The sequence below is a fragment of the Phycomyces blakesleeanus genome (genome assembly GCF_001638985.1).
Source record: "Phycomyces blakesleeanus NRRL 1555(-) unplaced genomic scaffold PHYBLscaffold_2, whole genome shotgun sequence".
In the NCBI taxonomy this organism is placed as follows: Eukaryota; Fungi; Mucoromycota; class Mucoromycetes; order Mucorales; family Phycomycetaceae; genus Phycomyces; species Phycomyces blakesleeanus.
In genome coordinates this window covers 3,266,230-3,286,326 of record NW_017265135.1, presented here as the reverse complement: position 1 = coordinate 3,286,326, position 20,097 = coordinate 3,266,230, and the positions used below count along the sequence as shown (strand labels likewise).

Below are 20,097 nucleotides of genomic sequence, written 5' to 3'. Positions count from 1 at the left end.
TTTTTTTTTTATTCTTTCAACTTACACAACAGTCCGCTCGCCATGGTAAACGATTGACTTGATTAACTAGAGATCCAACTCGATTATAATAAATAAATATTACTATAAAATAAAAAATAAAAGAGAGGAAATCAATAAGTTAATAACACTTCATTTCTTTCTTTCTTGTATTTGAATCGGATTCAAATCAATAGCCCCAGAACGAGCATATCGAAGAGCACATTAAGCGTCATGGAAGACGTCTTGATTATGAAGAGCGCAAGTAAGGATTTTTCTTTGTGCTCGTTAAATAGCCCAAATCGATCCGCTCGGTTCTAACAAAAAAGCATCATTTAGGCGTAAGAGAGAAGCTCGTAAGGTCCACAAGGATTCTCAGTATGCTCAGAAGGTACATGGTCTCAAGGCCAAGTTGCACAACCAGAAGCGTCGTGCCGAGAAGATTCAGATGAAGAAGACCATCAAGAAGCACGAAGAACGAAACGCAAAGACCAAGACCGCCGACGCTGTTCCCGAAGGTGCTGTTCCTGCCTACCTTTTGGATCGTGAAGGCCAAGATCGTGCCAAGATTTTGAGTAACATGGTTAAGCAAAAGAGAAAGGAGAAGGCAGGCAAGTGGTCTGTTCCTTTGCCCGCTGTTCGCGGTATGGCAGAAGATGAGATGTTCAAAGTCGTTAAGAGTGGAAAGAGTAAGACCAAGTCGTGGAAGCGTATGGTCACAAAGGCTACCTTTGTTGGAGATGGCTTCACTCGTAAGCCCCCGAAGTACGAGCGTTTCATCCGTCCTATGGGTCTTCGTTTCAAGAAGGCACATGTTACCCACCCAGAACTCAAGGCAACCTTCCAGCTGCCAATTATCGGTGTCAAGAAGAACCCTCAGTCACCTCTTTTCACACATCTTGGTGTTATCACCAAGGGTACCGTATTGGAAGTCAACGTATCAGAACTTGGTTTGGTAACCACTGGTGGTAAGGTTGTCTGGGGTAAATATGCCCAGGTCACCAACAATCCTGGTAGGTTTCTTTTTCTTTTTGCTATGGTTATTTACATTAGAAATATATGCGTGGGTGTATGGGTATGCACATTAGCCATTTAGTGCCATTGTGGTGCAGTATATTATATTTTAGCTTATAATAATGAAGATCAATAAATACTAAAAATTAGTTCTTTTATTTCTTTAACAGAAAACGATGGTTGTATTAACGCCGTTCTCCTTGTCTAAAGAAAGAGACATATGAGAATTAAAACACCTTTTGTTTTTACTCCACACACTCGCACTCTCTCACGCACACACATTTGTATTCACTTCTTTTTTTTTGTTTTTGCACGCATGTTACATTTCCATCCTTTCTACTATCTTTCTTCCCTTTTTTTTGTTTGGCCTCTTGTACACAATAAAATATCACTTCGAATTCCACACAAATTGCGCTCAGACTAAAAACCATTACCATATAATATAAAATAAAATAAAATAAAAACAATCTACACTAATTCAATTTACTGGGTATCAGTTATGAGCTATATATGTATATATTATTGACTTGCTATGTGTGTGAGTGATAGAGAGAGTCCTTGGGAAAGTTGAGTAAAATAACATATTATTGAAAATAATGTGCGAGTATTCTATATCTTAATAAAAGTTGCTCTTTTCTTCTTCTATTAATTATTTTATGTAGACTATGGATATAAGAAACGACTTTGAGATATTTAAGCTGATTGGTATTTTCTATACATGCATACATACATATCTATATGACAATATTAATCTCCCTGAGTGGCTACACTGTTACTCAGATGTAATTGATACGTCTCTCCTTGGTAAAAGGTTGAAGTTGATGAATAGTTATAAAAAGAATAAGAAGAAGAAGAGGAAGGAAAGACTTGTTTCAAATATGACTATGGGTTGATATTTATGGTTTTAGTCTTTAGTACTCTTTTACCAATAACTACACCTTGAAACTTAATCTATTTTTGTATACATACAAACATATATACATATAAGATGGTGCAGTTATGGTTGTGTATGTGTTCATGCAAAGAAAATAAATGTATACGTTCTGTTTTTAAATTGTGCTCATTAGACTCTTTGGATCGAATATTACTTACCACAACTACAAAATCTGTATGGGTGGGTGCAGGCGGGTGTTTAGATGAGACTAATATTCTGCACCTTTTAAACAAATTGGGTCTTGTAAATAAATGAAAGGAGCTGCTGGTATTTATTGTTAGCTTCAATGACCATTTTTTTAATGTGTGTATAGACACGAAGAATAGTGGAATAATTCGTATGTATATATATATATATGTGTGTGTGTGCATATATCTATAAAATCCTGATTTTATTTTTTTTATTTTGATCTTTCAGGTACACTCTTTTGAAACAAGTACGGTGTACCAGATCATAGTAAAGCAAGAATGTGAAATTTGAAGCTTTTGGAGACGTTTATCTCCGAGATATTTCAAAAATGTCAATTCACAAATGTACCCTTCCAATAGTATGAATATCATTATAATTATCATTACCATTACTTTTACTTTTACTTTTACTATATAATTTATTCAACCAGATCAGTCGGGTATAGTCAAGCAAATTTTGACATTCTGTACAACCTATCATATATAGAAAAAAAAGATACTCTTCTTTGATTCATTGCTATTATATATATAGCCATTTCTTCCAGAGTAATTATACTAATATACCTTTGATTATATCATTAATATAGGCTTTTAATACCTATGCTTCTGTACTAAAATTATTATAAGTGATTCTTCATGCATATACAATTACCAACTTGTGTCAAATATATATATACATTTATATACATATATAAAATAAATAAATAAATAAATAAAAAGGTTATTGTCGTTCAGCAGTCACGATGGATAAATATTGGCCTTGTTCTTTTTTATTTTTTATGAAAAAGGTGGGGGTGGGAGGTCGAAAGTTGAGGTTTTGGGGGTTTGATAAGGTTCCATTGCTTGCGTTTCTATTCTTTAATATCATTGTTATTTTGATTCCATTGACATGGTAATTATTCTGTTGTATAATAAGCATTTTAATTGAAGCAAGTAAAAAAAGAAGGAGAAGAAGCAACAACAACAACAACAACAAAGATTGTTGGTTATCATTATCATTATTACCATTATGAAGTGTGTATACTTATTCTATTATTATCGTTATCCTTATGTGTATATAGTCCACCACCATTGTTATTGGTTTTGCAGTAGCAGGTGCTGCCACTGCTGGTCGTCTTGGCCTGCGTGCTTACCAAGAATGGCAAAAGATGCCTAGAGCTCCTCGCATGTCCAAGTTCTACAAGGGTGGATTCGATGCTAAAATGAACAAGCGTGAGGCTGCTCTTATTCTCGGCATTAGGTAAAAAAGAGAAACAACTGAAAATATTTATAAATTACATTTACTCGTAATTGCATTCCGGAGTAGAGTAACTAATATATCTATATAAATGTGTTTATGTAATTTTATTTTCTAGAGAGGCACAGGCTACTAAGCAGAAAGTAAAAGAGGCCCACCGAAGAATCATGTTGCTCAACCATCCTGATCGCGGAGGATCACCTTACTTAGCACTCAAGATTAACGAGGCAAAGGAGTTTTTGGAGTCAAAGACCAAGAAATAGATTACTCCAATACACATACACAAACAAGCATACACCAACACACCAACACACCAAAACCCTCAACACACACATGTATATGTATAGAGAGAGAGACAAATAGAGAACCATAAAAAAAAAGCGAGAAAGAGAAAGACGAAATTGAGATCAGTACATACGTAGATGTACTTCTTTTCCTTTCACCTTTTTTTGGTATGCGTGCTTGGCCCGTGTGCCTGTATATATATATACTTATTGTTGTTATATAATCGTTTGCTCTCCCTTCCCCCCTTTTCCTTCATTATACACATCTGTACTACTGCTTTATATTATCCCATTGTCAAGTTTGGCTAGGAGAAGAGTATAACTGGGTGTATAAGAGAGAAATATGGTAATGTATAAGGAGTAGAACAATATTAAATATACATTGTTAGTTTGTGTGAATTCTACAGAAAATAATTAGAAGGAGATTAGGGGGCTTGGTTCAATTGTGGACATCCGAACAAGAGGTTCAAATGCATTCTTCTTTTAGAGAGAGATGACGTCTAAAGAAGATGAGTTGTTTGGCCATTTGTGAGTTATTAGCAAACAAGCCAGAGCACCGGTCTGCTTCAACATTTATACGATTACTGTTTTTGTTTTTTGTTTTTTTAACAAACTTTGGCACTTCATACCAATCCCTTTTATTTCTTTATCCTTTCTTTTCTACCTACCTATATATACATACTCTGTTCTTTATTCTTTATACTTTATCTTGTATATCTCATTCTTTAACTATATGCCAGACGTAAATCACTTGGACAGTAGGTCTATGGAAATATCTCGCCACGGATCTGAAGATCTTGCTTCACCAACCTATTCCACTGCTGCCTGCATATCATCCAACATAGAAAAACATGTCAGTATACCCAAATGGTCACAGCTCATCCACCGCTGGTTACTACTTTCCCAAACCGTTTCACCCAAACTGGAGTGTATCAATTGTACTACCAATACCTGTCATGTACACCAAGAAACACTCTATCATCTACAGCAGCACCAGCAACAATTCCAAAATACAACAACAGTAACAGCCACAGAAACAACAGAAACAAATATAATCCAGATCGATGAAGAATCAGCTGTCGGACCTGCACTCACAAAACCTCAAGATTTTCAAAAGAGCAAGCAGATCATTATTCTTTTGTGCCAATGTCTTATGCTCTATGGAGCACCTTGTCACCGCATAGTAGGTGTGAAGAAAAGGGAGATATAAAAAAAATCCTCGAGCTTTTTCTTATTTTATTCTTATTTTTTTACTTTTACTTTTTTGTTTTTATGATTAATTTAATTTAATTTAATTTAATCGAATTAAATCATATCGAATTGAATTGAATTGAATTGAATTTATTTATTACTATCATCACTATCACTATTGTTATCACTATCATTATCAAGGAACAATCATTGAATGTCACTGCAGAATGTCTTGGAATGAATGCAATATTTGTCTTTATTCCGGGAGTAATGATGATCTGCTTTGATGGCCAGCCATCTCAGACAATTCTCGTCAAATGTACTCAAGGATTCGACATGGGAAAACTTGCAAATGTCGATCGGATTGCCAACCAGATCCACAAGGGACAAATAAGCTCGGAGGAATGCCTTGAAAAACTCGCGGTGGTTCTACAAGCACCCCCAACCTGGAGCTCGTGGATCATGCTACTGGCCTACGCGTTCAGCAGCCTATTGACCGTCCCAGTCATGTTTAACGGGAGACCTGTGGATACTGCTGTCAGCGGTGCCTTGGGTTTGATGGTCGGGTTGTTGAATTTGTTGGCAGACAGATATCAATCCTATCGCAATATATTTGAAATTTCCACTGCTATTTTGGTAGGGTTTGTGGCAAAGGCATTAGGTCCGTGGATATGTTTCACCGGGGTAGCTTTGTCCGCAATGGCTATTCTGCTACCTGGGTATGCGCTGACAATGGCGATTGTAAGTTAGTACGTTTCTTCTATTCCTTTTTTCTTCTATATATTACACTCCATTCGTTTAAGAAAGAAAAATAAAGAGGTGTCTAAACTAATCTTCTTTGATACTTCTTCTGTTACTTTTACTCTTGCTGTTGTTTTTGTGGATCGTGTGTAAATATACAATAGATGGAATTATCTGCCAAGCATATCATCACTGGTACTGTTCGCTTTGTCTACTCTCTCATTTACGCACTGTTTATTGGCTATGGACTTGAGATCGGAACCAGCCTGTACGATGCTTTGGATCTATCAGCCCCACCCGCGACTTTTGACACATGTACCGGATGTGTTCCACACTGGCTCAACCTGGCCCTGTTTCCACTGGTGGCGATCTGTATGGCCACAACCCTGGGTGCCACCTTCCGACAGTGGCCGTGCATGGTTTTTAGTGCTGCGGTTGGATTTGGGGTATCTCTGATGACAAGCAAGGTGATATCTAATTACCAAGTTGTAGGCACCATCAGTGCTTTTAGTGTCGGGATCTTTGGCAACCTGTACCTCAAGGTGACTGGGGATCTTGCATTGGTACCCCTCTCGTGCGGAATCATTTCTTTGGTTCCTGGAAGCGTTGGAATTCAGGGCGCATATTTTTTGATTCGACAAGACGATCAAGGTACCTCTTTTGCGATCCAGATGGTAGTTGCTTCCCTTGGAATAGCCGTTGGTCTTTTTGCAGCCACGCTGGTAGTCTATCCAAAAGGACCCAAACGCTCTGTCTATGCAACGTACTAGCCAACAACAAGAGCCAAGACTATAAAGCTATAAAACTAAAACAAGGAGAGGTACACATCTTTTCTATTGTACAACTAAAACACAAAACAAAATACCATTGTGGAAATATCCCCTTTTCTTCTTTTCCTTCTTTTTCTTTAATACATATTACTCCTTGAAGTCTCTTTTCCCCTTTAATTTTCAAATGCATTGGATTTGAATCATTATATTATATTATATTGTTTTGTTTTGTTTTGTTTTATCAAGGAGAGTATATATAATAGTATCGCCTGTATCTTGTAATTTCTGTTTTATATATATTTACATGGTTGTTGTGTGAGTATTTTGTTTGATTGTTGTAAAGTGAAGTGAGGTGTGGTAAGGTACGATAGGGATGATGAATGCTTGGAAAGCACAAAGTCTATATAAATATAAATATATAATAAAATGAAATGAAATGAAATAAAAATAAAATAAAATAAAATTAAAAAAATTAAATTAAATTAAATTATGCAGTGCTTTCGGTATTGGTCATCTTCTTCTTCTTGCGAGCATTTCGTTTCTCTCCAAAGTGCGCATCGTGGAGATGCTATTGTTGTTGTTGTTTTTATTGGTTGTGTTAGAAACTTGGTATCAAACTCATACACCCACGCCCCATATACATATTTACAAAACGCAAATCAAAGGAAAATACACCGTATTATTAGTATTATTACTTACCATGCTTGCAGACCGTTTTGCTGCTGTGACTTCGTTAAGCTCTTCAACGATATCATTGTCTTCAATCTTGTACTCCTCCATCTTTTTGTTGATTCTTTCTTCGATGCTCTGGATAAGCTGGACATCTTTTTCGGACACAATCGACAGTGCTTTACCGCCACGACCGGCTCTTGCGGTACGACCGACACGATGAATATAGTCTGTTGGGTCTCGGGGAATATCGTAATTCAACACCAGCTCTACAGATGGGATATCCAGACCACGACTTCCTACATCGGTAGACACCAGCACCTTGATAACCTCTGCTCTGAATTTACCGAGCGAATCTAATCTCTGCTGCTGTGTCATTTCGGAGTGTAGGGCCGTGCATCTGATCCCGAGTTCTTTGAGCATGACTGTGATCAACTCTGCAGTTGAGCATCGACCGCAGAAGATGATTACCGATTTTTCGGCAAAATCTGGGGATCGCAGAATGTGGGCCAAGTAGACCGTCTTGACCTGTGAAGGCACAAACACATAGAGCTGTTCTAGGGTTGAAACAGTCGAGACATCCATTGAGCACATGTGGACAAATGGCTTCTTTTTTTCGTCTTCTTCAGCGTCTCTGAGAGCTAGGATCGACTCAGTCATTGTGGCGGTAAACAAGAGGGTCTGACGGTTCTTGGGAAGGTGAGGTAAGATGTGACCCAGATCGGGTGCAAAGGTTGGTGAAAGCAAGCGATCGGCTTCATCCATCACAAGGAATTTGACACGAGACAAGTTGACTGCTCCAGAGCTGCTTCGGATATGGTCTCTCAATCGACCGGGTGTAGCGATAATAATGTGAGGACGTCTTGCTAATTCCAAAGACTGCTTCATCATATCTAAAATATATTAATATTAATATGACTATTAATTATTACTACTACCATTATTCTTAATGAACTTACCCAATCCACCTACAACTACACACTCTTTTAATCCAATGTTCTTTCCAAGAACTCTAAATTGTTCTGCAATCTGGAAGGCTAACTCTCTAATTTCAATATTAATTAATATAAAAAAAAATAGAATTCATTATATTTTTACTTTTCAAAACAATCGAATTAATAAAACAATTTCTGTATATATATGCTACCTTGTGGGTGTCAACACAAGGCCGAATACACCATATGGATCCTCTGATAATTTTTGCAACATTGGTAAAGCAAATGCAGCAGTTTTTCCTGAACCAGTCTTTGCGCCACCAATAACATCCTTGCCTAATAAAAAAAAGTTACAGTGCATAAATAGCTATATATAGAAGCTTGTATATATGTCTATATGTATGTAGAAAATTTGTTTATTTTACCTGCAAGAATAGGAGGAATACAAGCTCTTTGAATCTCGGTAGGTAACTTGATCTGCATAGATTTCAAGGTGTCTGTAAGCCAGTCATCAACACCCAATTCGCCAAATGTTGTGTTTGGAGGTGCAATGACATGTTCTTTAGGTGCTAATCTCTTTGTGGAATTAGCCACTCTACCACCACCGAGTGTCCTGGATTCAGTCATAATGATAATAAAGAGTAATAATAATCTATTTATTTATTTTTTAAAAAAAAAATGAAATATATATTTTATATATGTAATCTGTGTATGTATTTGAATTATATATTTAAAACTTAAACTCCGTCTTCAACTCTTTTTCAATAACCTTTTTTTCATTTTTTTTTCTTTAAAAAAAAGTGAAGGTGGCTTGTGACAGGCCAACGTCACATTTGACGGTTTTGGCTACTCGAAAAAATTTCGCGTATACCTCTTCCGCAGTTACAAAGGCGCAAGACCCCTTTTTACTCGTTTGAACCTCTTCTCTCTTTTTTTTTTGGAAAGACAAACATAATGGCCGACAAAGCTCCCGAAGTTGATAACACCACCATTGCCGACTCCAACGTCGTTGCCAAGTACAAGGATGCTGCCATCATTGCCAACGGTAACTATTATTAACATATAACGTATATGCAGTGAATACTATATTATCATTATTAAAATAAGAATAAGAACAATAAAATACAAATTTTATAATATTAAACGCGATATATACCATAAGAAAAAAAACAGCAGTAATAATAATGAATAATTTAAATAATCAAATATTTGTTCTTTGTGTACGTTACGTGTGTGCATATATTTATTAATATTACGTATTTTTTTTAATTTTCTTTAGCTGTCTTGGAAAAGGTTATCAAGCTGTGTGTTCCTGGTGCCAAGATCCTCGATATCTGCGTCCAGGGTGACAAGGAAATCGTTGAGGCTGTCAAGGGTATCTACAACAAGGGAAAAATGACCAAGGGTATTGGATTCCCCACTGCCATCTCCCTCAACAACTGCATTGCCCACTTCTCTCCTCTTGCCAGTGATCCCGAGGCTGAACTCACCTTGAAGGAAGGTGATATCGCCAAGATGTAAGTTTCATTTTTTCAGACACCCACAAATCTAATTAGCTAGTTAGCTGGCTAGTAAGACAAAGAAAGAATAAAAGAATGAGAGTGATATATGCATATATTATCTTTTGTCCGTTTTTAAAATCGACATGAAATTATCAATTTACGTGTCAAAAAGAATGAAGTACTTATTTCTTTGTTATACGTAAATTTCTATTCTATATAGCCAATTGGGTGCCCAGATCGACGGTTACTGCTCTTCCGTTGCCCACACTCTCGTTGTCGGTGCTACTGCTCAGAAGCCCGCCACCGGTGTCAAGGCCGATGTCATCCAGGCCGCCCACACCGCTCTTGAGGCTGTTGTCCGCATGATCCGCCCCGGTAACAAGGTAAATATTTTGCTTCAAAGTGAAAAAGGGAGATATAAAAAGAAAAAGAAGCAAGAAAACCTGCTGTGCGTGTGTGTGTCTAGAATACGCTGTGTAAACGCTCGTGTTTTTTTTTGCATATACGCATATCTATATACGTATATATATTCATGCTTGCTTGGTTTTATTGAGTGTGGGAAATAATTGAGATTTTAATTAAAAATTGTGTGTGTGAATTTTGAAACGCGTAACTTGTATAGAACATGGAAGTTACCAAGGTTGTTGACAAGATTGCTGAGGCTTACAACACCAAGGCTGTCGAGGGTATGCTTACCCACCAGCAACTCAAGAACGTCACTGATGGCAAGAAGCAGGTAAATTCAAATTTTATTATATAAAAAAGGGGAAATAAGAGAAATGCAATGTATATGTATATGCAAGCATGAGCATAAGCATGTATTGTGTGTGTGTGTGTGTGTGCGTGTGTATGGTAGTAATGGAATCAAAAGATGCGAGTTTAATGATCTTGGCACTCATATATATATTTATCTTTTATTTTGATTTTTTTAAATAAAAAGATCATCCTCAACCCCAGCGAGAACCACTTGCGCGACTTCCAGCGCATTGAGTTCGCTGAGAACGAGGTCTACGCTGTCGACATCTTGATCTCCAGCGGTGAGGGTAAGGTCCGCCAGTTGGACTCTCGCACCACCATCTACAAGAAGACCGATGTCCGTTACTCGCTCAAGATGGCTGCCTCCCGCCACGTCCTTTCCGAGATCCAGACCAAGGCTGGTTCTTTCCCCTTCTCTCTCCGCGATCTCGAGGATGAGCGCAAGGCTCGCATGGGTATTGTCGAGTGCGCCAAGCACCAGACCGTCCTCCCTTACGACATCATGTACGAGCGTGAGGGTGCCGTCGTTGCCCAGTTCTTGACCACTCTCTTGGTCACCAAGAACGGTAACATCATGGTCACCGATCCCCACTTCAACCCTGCTCTTGTCAAGTCCGAGAAGGCTGTCAAGGACGAGGAGATCCTCAAGTTGCTCCAGACTTCCTTCGAGGTTCCCGCCAAGAAGGCCAAGAAGAACAAGAAGAAGGCCACTGATGTCGCTGCTCCTGCTGCCGCTGCTTCCGCCCCTGCTGCTGCCGCCCCTGCTGCTGCCAAGAAGTAAAAAGAATACTAATAATAATAAAAAAAGAAGTAAAAAGAAGAAGAGATTTGTTACTTGATTTTCTTTTTCTTTTTTGTATATCTTTTGTTTATCCATAAAATAACAAATTCCATTTTTGTATCTAAAACAACAACAAAATAAATACATAAAACAAAAAGTATATATATATATACATCATATACATAAGCAAGAAGTGAAATATTGTAACGTGCTCTTTTATTGAATTGAATTGAATTGAACTATTCAAGTTTCCCTTCGAGAGAACGCCATTGACCTTTTACAAATATATATATATATAAGGTAAAACGAAAGGTAAAGAGTAAGTAAAAGAATATGTACAAATCAACTGTTAAATGACAAAAGAAAGACATCGCTGATATTATTTTGTATTGTATCTTAAATATATGTACGGATAATAGTAATAAATAGATCATTTCATTAGCTTACATTTTTGAACCATTGAAATTGGACAAGAAGGCATCTTCAAGGGCAGATTGTGTTACAGAATCTGTGGGGAAAATAAAATAAATCATTTAGTGACACACACATATCCAAACGGATAATTACTTATATATATATATATATATATATATATACGAATATCATTCCAATTGATTATCTAATATCTAACACCCACACATTTTAAACGGGTGATTTTATATATATGTATCTATGTATCTATGTATGTCCATCTAATGGATTATCTAATATCAATACACATGCACACATACACACATAAGCATGTATCTATCTATGTGCGTAAGTGGTGTATGGAATACAAATTACTATTCTGTTTACCTGATAAATCACTGTATGAAGAGCCAACTGAATCGAGTGCACTTTCATTCTCTTTCCAATCATCAGGCGTGGTTGGAGAAGTAGCTGGGACTGTAGTTTTAGTAATGGTTGGAGTTGCAGCAGTGGCAGTGGCAATAGTAGTAGTAGCTGCTGTTGTTGTGGTGGTGGTATTACTATTATTTCTAATTCTATTGGTATTGGTATTCGTACTGCTATTAGTAGCATTAACGGAATTATTGGTGTGTGAAACGTTTCCCAGAATACGAGACTGCCTATTCAATGATGATAAGAATAGCGAAGATCGTTCCGCCGTTCTGGGTGAGGTTGTACTGGCTGAACGCTTTGCCGAAGAAGCCGGAAAAGAAGAGAAGGAAGCCGGAGAAAGAGGAGAAGAAACAGAAAATGGTGATAATGAAGAAGGAGAAGGAGAAGAAGACGAAGGAGACGATGACGAAGAAGATGAAGAGTCAGCTGTAGCAGCCGCAGGTCGCTCGACAAGAATACTTTTAGAAAGTGGGAGTAAGAAACTATTGCTGTTTTGTTTACGGGCAGGTAAGAATGCTGGCTCGAGTTGTCGTCTCATGTTTGTAAAGTGTTGTCCAATACTATTACTACTACCACTACTACTACCACTACTACTACTGCCGCTACCGCCACCATTACTACTCTTGTTCTTTTTTTGCGCTTTGTTTTTATCATTATCATTATCGTTATCGTTATCGTTATCATTACTATCATCTTCCTCATCGCCGTTACTTTCACTTTCGCTATTATCATCTTCTAGAGATTTACTTTCATTTTGTTCTTGCTCTTCCCTATCATCTTCGTCTCTTTCTTCTTCATCATCATCATCATCATCATTATCACCTTGGTTATCTTGGTTATCTTCATCTGTGTCACTGATATTCCGTAACGGAATAGGAGTTTCTGGAGATTTTGTTTCAAGTGGGGGCTTTCTTGATTGAGTTTGCTGTTCTGGCTGTGATGATTGGGTAAGCGAATAAAATGGTCTACTGCCCTGGCTCGTGAAGCTCTTGTAAACTGACTCATCCCCAATACGTTTTCCACTATCCCCCAAAATACTACTACTGTTGCTATTGCCATTGCTGTTATTGCTATTGCTATTTTCGTATTCTCCAAACTGTGCATTTCCTACTCCATTAGTAGTAGTGGTAGTATTGGTTGCCATTCCTCTACGTGGTAGAATGTTTGACAGCGTGGATAGTACCATTGAATCAGCTGCTCCTAGGTTTACTATTAATAATAGTCATTACTATCATTTGAAATAACTCACTTGTTCCATCAGCCGCCTGCTGGTCAACGGATCTATCGAGACCATTCAATCCATATTCTCCAAAGGGTCTCTTTGGTTCTTTTTCAGAAAACAATACTCTTCTTGGCGGCTCATCATTTTCTGCTAGGCTCTTTCTTGACAGTAATGATGATGCTGAAGACGATGATGATGTTACTGGAACTACGCGTACGCATTAATAAAAGCGAAATGAAATAATAATAATAATAATAATAATAATAATAATAATAAGCTATATGTTACAGTCTTTGATTATCATTTAATTAATGTCATCTAATATACAAAGACCATCTCTAAATATATATTTAGTACCTATTGAATGTCTTTTTGTGGATCTACTGCTACTACTTGCTGAAGTAGGAATAATGGTTGTTGTTGTATTGGTACTAGCCTTGACTTCCCCAAGTCGAAGCTGTTGATGAATTCCACGTAACTGGGTTTCATAGATGAATGCAGCCTGACGAACCACGTATGCGGTTGGCACACCAAGTTGACCAGCAATAAAGCTCCCTTTAAATACATTTATATGTGTTGTTTACAGTAAAGATCGTTATAAAATATAATAGGACTCGTAGTAATAATGATAGTTATCAAGATAAACAGTACAAAACTAGACTAAACTGTGCAAATTTCGCGATTCTGCTTACAATCAGTTTGTTTCTGGCTCATGTACTTCCACAATTTATGCTCCATCTCATCTGTCCAGACCACCTAAATCAGGTTTATTGTTCATCACTAAATGAGCTTCGCTTTCTGTTTATACATACATACATACATACATACACACACAAAAATATACTATATAAAGAAAGAGGTGTACATACCGAGGGAGGTTCTTTGAATCCTGGAGGTCTCTTGCATGCTAGTCGAATAACGACATGTAATGGTGATGTTTCTTTATCTTGCATAAGCTTTTATTTCTTTTGCTTCAAGTTGAGCAAATAAATAAAAAATGAAAGTATTATAAATATATTATATGCCTGTATAATTATGTGTATGCCGTATGCTTTGTACTAAAAAAATAAATAATGCAAGCTGTAATATATATAATATAATATAAAAATGCCGCCAATTGGACCGTAGATTTGGTTTTCGGTTTTTGCACTCAACAAAAAGATAAATTCCATTCAATCACCCCCCAATAAAAGCCAAAACACGTGACCCACAAAGGTACAATTAATCAAATTACACAAGAACAAAGCACATAAGCTTATTTTGGTTTTTGGTTTTTGGGTTTTTTTTTTTTGGCTTTTCCAATTTGAAGAATTTTTTGTATTGAAAAGTTAGGAAAAATTTACAGCGGGAGAATATATGGTTCTATAGAATTCTTTTTTGTTGTTGGGGATTTAAGATGAGGGCTAATTTTTTTGATTTTTTTTGTTCAAAGAATAAAAGAAACAAAAAATAGTCTAAATCTTTTCAATTGAATTGAATTGAATTGAATTAAAAAGGGAATTGGACAATATTATTTAGTTCTTGGCGAACATCTTCTTGAGGTAGGCAGTGCTGTAAGACTTGGGGCGCTCGAGGGGCATACCAAGGGCACGATCCCAGATCAACTGGGAGGTGACACCGAGGGCGCGGGAGACACCGAACAAGACGGTGTAGTAGTCCTGCTCCTTGAGACCGTAGTACTGCAAGAGGACACCGGAGTGGGCATCGACGTTGGGCCAGGGGTTCTTGGTCTTACCGTGCTCGGTCAAGACTCCGGGAATGATGTGGTAGAGCTTGGAGACGAGGCCGAAGAGAGGGTCATCGGGCAAGTGCTTGAGAGCGAACTCACGCTGGGCAGTGTAGCGGGGATCGGTCTTGCGCAAGACGGCGTGACCGTAACCGGGAACAACCTGGCCACCGTTGAGGGTCTTCCACAAGTACTTCTTGATCTCCTCCTCAGAGGCGTCGACACCGACGGCCTCCTTGAGGTTCAAGGTCCAGCGGAGGACTTCCTGGTTGGCGAGACCGTGGAGGGGACCAGCCAAACCGTTGAGACCAGCGGCGAAGGAGAGGTAAGGATCAGACAAAGCGGAACCGACCAAGTGAGTGCTAAACAATTGTTATGAGTATTAGTTATGTATTTTTTTTTAAAAAATAAATAAAATAAAATATAAAATGAATTTTGAAAATTTGAAAATTTGAAATTTTTTGGTGATTATGTAATTTTAGCATGTGTTTCCCTTTTGGAAAAAGTGGAGGGGGGGTGGGGTGGGGTGGGGTTTGTTTATGTTTATAATTTTTTTTTGGATTTTTTTTGGAAAAAAAAATTGTAAAGACTTACGTGTGGGCAGAGACGTTACCACCTTCGTGATCAGAGTGGATGGTGAGGTAGAGACGCATCAATTCAACAAAGTCCTTGTTACCCTCGAAGCCGAGGAGCTTGGAGAAGTTGTAAGAGTAATCCTTGTCGGCATCGATGGAGGCCATCTTTCCGTCAGCGTAGACGTTGCGGTAGATGCGGGCGGCAACCTTGGGGAGCTTGGCGATCAAATCCATGGTGTCCTCGAAGGTGGTATCCCAGTACTTGGACTTGTGGATACCCTGGGAGTAGGCCTTGGCGAACTGGGAGTCGTGCTGGAGAGCGTTGACGGCAACAGAGAACTGAGACATGGGGTGGAGGGTCTTGGGGCAACGATCGATGATCTCCTCGACGAACTCGGGCAAGTCAGAGCGGGCGGCCCACTCGGCAGAGAGACCCTTGACCTGCTCGGCAGTAGGGACCTCACCGGTAACGAGCAACCAGAAGAGAGACTCGGGAAGAGGCTCAGCACCACCCTCGGCGGCAGGGAGAACCTGCTGGCACTCGGGGATGGTCAAGCCACGGAAACGGATACCCTCCTCAGCATCGAGGACGGAACCTTCCCAGACGAGACCCTTGATGCCGCGCATACCACCGTAAGCCTGGTCAACAGTGACCTCACCGAGGACCTTGTTACCATACTCCTTCTTGAAGGCCTTGACTTCCTCCTGCTTCTGGGGGATAAGCTCGGCAAGACGCTCCTTCAAGGTCTATTGTACAAAATAATGTCACATAGATTGCTTTATAAGTAAAATGATCTTTTTTTCCCAAAAAAGTGTGTCCATCTTTGGTTCTTTATCCTCTTTATCCTTTGTCCTCCTGTCCTCTTATTTTTCTGTGTTTAAGTTAATTCTGTACCTGAGCCTTGGAGGCATAGGTGCGGGTGGCACCGATGGCAGCGGCGGGAGCAAAACGGAAGGCAGCAGGGCGAGCAGCCTGAATAGAGCGTGTAGATGGTTTATGATTTGTGATTTGATTTGTGGTTGTGATTGTGATTGTGGTTGAAATACAACAGTTGGATTGTTTAGATGAAAGAGATTGTTAGTGCATACGGACATCATAATAATTGACGCGACATGACGTGTAAACTAGATGATAGTATTGAAGTCTTGATGGGGTTGCTACATTACCTTGGAGAGCGAGGCAAAAGCGCGAACGGAAGACATTGTGATAATGGAGTCGAACAAGAGAAAAAGAAAAGGAAGGGGATGGAGGATGAATTAAGGATTATATAAGAAAATTAAAAAAATAAAAAAATAAAAAATATAATGGGTACATAAATTAAAGTGAATTAAAATTAATTATATAAAAAAAATTATTATTATATTATAAGTATAGTAATATATCAGCCGTGTCCGGTTAAACGATTCTTCTGTACTTTAAAATATATATATATATATATATATAAATATATACACAAGCAATATTCGGATATTATAAATGGAAACTTAATCATCATCATCATCATCATCATTATCAGTATCATCGTGGCCCTTTTCCTCTATATAATTTATATATATTTGTATGTATGTGTGGAGAACTTGTAATATATATATATGTATATATTAACTACCTAAAATATGATTGGCTGGGAATATCACTTTTTATATCAAATTACAATATATATATACATCTTTATTATCTGATTTTCCCTGTCTGTCTGTCTGTCTGTCTGTCTTTCTTTTTTTCCCCCATTGTATTTGGCACAGGGGTGCGGGAAACAAGGGGCTGGTTTTCATTACTTTAATAAATAAAAATACATTTTATACAGCCAAGGAACTAAATAACTAAATAACTAAAATAGATAATACAAGTCAATACAAGACAAAAAAAAAAGGTACACTTCTTTATGTCAATTTTGGTCTTTATTTCTATTAGATATTTTAGATATTTTAGATATATACAATCTCATTTACTAATCTATCAACTTCATAATCTAACCCATGTCACAAAACCACAGTCAGGCAACCTGTCTTCCCCACCTTTTTTTGGGGGGGATTACTGATGTCACATCAATGGATTAAAAAGAAATAAACAATATATTATGATTATTATCCTTTAGTTTGTGTCTATACATTATTATTATATTCTTATAGAAAATAAAATAAGCATATAATATATCGAAATCTCTACCTACAAATAAGATTACTCAGGCAAAAATGTTCAAATCGCACATATATAAAATAAAAATAAAATAAAATCAATTCAGATATATATTAAACACATGTGAAAAGATATAAAAGAAAAATTGTACACTTCTTGAAATTAGCTCAATTGTGTTAAGCTCAGGAGAATACGGTAAAAGATACTAAAAGCCATAAGATTGTTGTAGTCGAATTAAAATTACTTTGCGGTTTGGAGTAGAAATATTTGCCCAACTTCTTGAGCTCTCTTTTTTTTAGTTTTTTTTTTTTAAAAAAATTCCGGTCAACCATCAATTCATTTCTCTTTAATAGAAAATCGTTGACAATCTTTAAGACTTGTATATGTGTAGTAACATTTGATAACACTTCTGGGTTTAATTATCTGTATTGGTTGAAAAGTGCTATATATCCGATAAAGCCTTTTAGAATGTTTGGCTGTCAGGATATTCAAGAACTTAATCGATTATCTACCTTTTGGCAGAAATAAGCAAACAAATGAACAAAAAAAAATCAAAAAGAACTATAAACCAACAAGGTCCAATGGTTCCGTAAGGAAGAAGTCGTCGATGCCTTAAATAGCAAAATATGATCCATTCTGATGTTCACGCATAGTGGATAGAAAGTAATACGTCTTATACACGACTTCGTTTGGTCCAATCAATTGGACACTATCAAATGGCAAAGAATTAATGACAAACAAACAAACAAACCAATACACAATTCCCTTCACCTTGCCATCAAAAGGCGTTTCATCTAGAGTATTTTCTTATCTCAGGTTCAGGTATAGCCCCCGCTTGGTCGCTGGCTGAAAATGAGTCAATACCCTTTCTACCGTATTTAAATATCTTCGCATCTCCAAACACACAAGCTCTAGTCACGGCGTCCACAGTGTATAACATATGGACAGCCATTTTCCCGAAACATAAAGCAGCCAAGGCAATTATAGGTGCCACCTCATTTTGTAGAGTAAACCGTTTTATTTATTTTTCTTAATGTATTATAGCTAACAGAATTTTCTCTCTTTCATGAATACTGATCCAATCAATCGTTTGCATAGTGCATTGTAATAAAGCCGGCAAATAAATAAAAAGAACAACAGCAACAACAATAGTAAAATATACAATATCCACACACTTTCTACATATATATATATATATTTGATGCTTAGATACAATACACAATAGTACTGCATGAATGCCTTTATATATGCTATTGGAAACTCTACAATGAGTGAAGACAAACTACTTTGGTTCTAAAACCGAGTCCGGATCTGGTTCCATTAACCCACTCATTTTCGACAACAATGTAATCATTTTCTTTGTTGGTCAATGGCCTTGTTATAATTTTGGTGTTCAAGGTTGCGAATTACGGATTTTACACATCGTCTCTATCGATTTAAGGCATTGGAAGAGAAAAAAGACATTTGCCCAAGATAAAACAATATATATATATGGAAACTCTTTATCGGACACTTGCCCACACAAACAAGAAAAGTCAATTGATTTTACTCCGCATAATTATGTGACATCACTAACAAAATATGATAAAAAGAAAATATAGAGATAAAACAAAAAAAAATATACAGACTTAAATCTATATATAAGAATTAAAGATACCTGTGCTACTTGAGAATGAATAGAATTATATTGATAAGATAGATATACATTTTCTCTCTCTCTCTCTCTTTCTTTCACTTTCTCTCTCTCTCTCCTTTTTAAGAAATACAAAACACAAAACACAATATATAATGAGCTTATTACCTATTGAAAAGATTAATACAGCATCGCCAAAAGTGTTTGTTGAGGCTGTCAACACCTTATTCGAAGTTGCCCCACCATTGGCTCAGAAACTGTTATCAGCCCGACCCTTTGAAAGCTATAGTCAGTTGATCGACTATGCAGAGTCGCTCTGTCTTGGCTCGACGTTTAGCGAACAAGAAAAGCTTGACATTATTAATGCACACCCTCGTATTGGAGAAAACAAAACAAACCTATCGGCCATGTCACTCAAAGAGCAAGGCTACAGCCCTCAGTCAACTCTATCTGCTGAAGATCAACAAGTAAACGACACTCTTGCCAAACTCAACAAGGTAAAAAATTAATATATGCGTGCATACTTACATACACATATATTCTCACGATGACCAACAAATTAAATCTATCCCATTCAAAAATAATAATAAAAATAATAAATATATATATATATATACACATATACATATAATATATATATATAAAGGCGTATGAAGATAAATACGGTTTCAAATTTGTGGTGTTTGTTGCCGGTCGTCCTCGCTCTCAGATCATTCCAGTAGTTCAGGAACGTATTGCAGCCAATGATCGATCCAAGGAACTGGAGACTGGTTTGACAGACATGATGCTTATTGCACGCGATCGTCTCAAGAAATCTACAAATGAAAACAAGCTCTAAAAATCATATGAAATTAAATTAAACTAAATTAAGCTATTATTTTATTTTATTTTGAAACAAATAAATAAAATGCCAAGTGGCTTTTCAAGCACCCACCAACGTCCTAAATATTGGCGATGAT

At 37.2% G+C, this 20,097-nt stretch overlaps 7 protein-coding genes across 7 annotated transcripts; 5 read left to right on the top strand and 2 right to left on the bottom strand.

Annotated features, from left to right (window-relative positions):
• Positions 1–42: 42 nt before the first annotated feature.
• On the top strand, positions 43–1,219 carry PHYBLDRAFT_154296 (hypothetical protein; the record flags this gene model as incomplete). Its single annotated transcript, XM_018433310.1, has 4 exons — positions 43–45; positions 195–262; positions 337–1,010; positions 1,182–1,219. The coding sequence occupies 4 exons, from the start codon at positions 43–45 to the stop codon at positions 1,217–1,219; spliced, it is 783 nt and encodes a 260-aa protein (XP_018298147.1).
• Positions 1,220–3,194: 1,975 nt separating this feature from the next.
• PHYBLDRAFT_95088 (hypothetical protein) lies at positions 3,195–3,627 on the top strand (the record flags this gene model as incomplete). The annotated part of the gene is made up of 2 exons (XM_018443879.1): positions 3,195–3,373; positions 3,489–3,627. Coding segments are annotated over 2 exons (318 nt in total), but the record flags the coding sequence as incomplete, so codon positions are not given.
• A 1,434-nt stretch (positions 3,628–5,061) lies between these two features.
• On the top strand, positions 5,062–6,356 carry PHYBLDRAFT_15228 (hypothetical protein; the record flags this gene model as incomplete). Its single annotated transcript, XM_018432879.1, has 2 exons — positions 5,062–5,586; positions 5,751–6,356. Coding segments are annotated over 2 exons (1,131 nt in total), but the record flags the coding sequence as incomplete, so codon positions are not given.
• Positions 6,357–6,843: 487 nt separating this feature from the next.
• PHYBLDRAFT_106034 (hypothetical protein) lies at positions 6,844–8,443 on the bottom strand (the record flags this gene model as incomplete). The annotated part of the gene is made up of 5 exons (XM_018427934.1): positions 6,844–6,924; positions 7,056–7,918; positions 7,985–8,070; positions 8,173–8,296; positions 8,386–8,443. 5 exons carry the CDS (start codon positions 8,441–8,443, stop codon positions 6,844–6,846), a joined length of 1,212 nt encoding a protein of 403 aa, XP_018298144.1.
• A 416-nt stretch (positions 8,444–8,859) lies between these two features.
• PHYBLDRAFT_130447 (hypothetical protein) lies at positions 8,860–11,183 on the top strand. The gene is made up of 5 exons (XM_018429362.1): positions 8,860–9,005; positions 9,240–9,477; positions 9,683–9,845; positions 10,085–10,198; positions 10,403–11,183. Exons 1-5 carry the CDS (start codon positions 8,915–8,917, stop codon positions 10,997–10,999), a joined length of 1,203 nt encoding a protein of 400 aa, XP_018298143.1. The 5' UTR covers positions 8,860–8,914; the 3' UTR covers positions 11,000–11,183.
• A 3,163-nt stretch (positions 11,184–14,346) lies between these two features.
• Positions 14,347–16,586, bottom strand: PbCsa (citrate synthase). The gene is made up of 4 exons (XM_018443009.1): positions 16,533–16,586; positions 16,261–16,338; positions 15,385–16,112; positions 14,347–15,152 (listed from the first exon to the last, which is right to left on the bottom strand). Exons 1-4 carry the CDS (start codon positions 16,566–16,568, stop codon positions 14,579–14,581), a joined length of 1,416 nt encoding a protein of 471 aa, XP_018298142.1. The 5' UTR covers positions 16,569–16,586; the 3' UTR covers positions 14,347–14,578.
• A 2,670-nt stretch (positions 16,587–19,256) lies between these two features.
• PHYBLDRAFT_185062 (hypothetical protein) lies at positions 19,257–20,070 on the top strand. Its single transcript, XM_018439025.1, has 2 exons — positions 19,257–19,635; positions 19,785–20,070. Exons 1-2 carry the CDS (start codon positions 19,294–19,296, stop codon positions 19,974–19,976), a joined length of 534 nt encoding a protein of 177 aa, XP_018298141.1. The 5' UTR covers positions 19,257–19,293; the 3' UTR covers positions 19,977–20,070.
• The last annotated feature ends 27 nt before the right edge of the window (positions 20,071–20,097 follow it).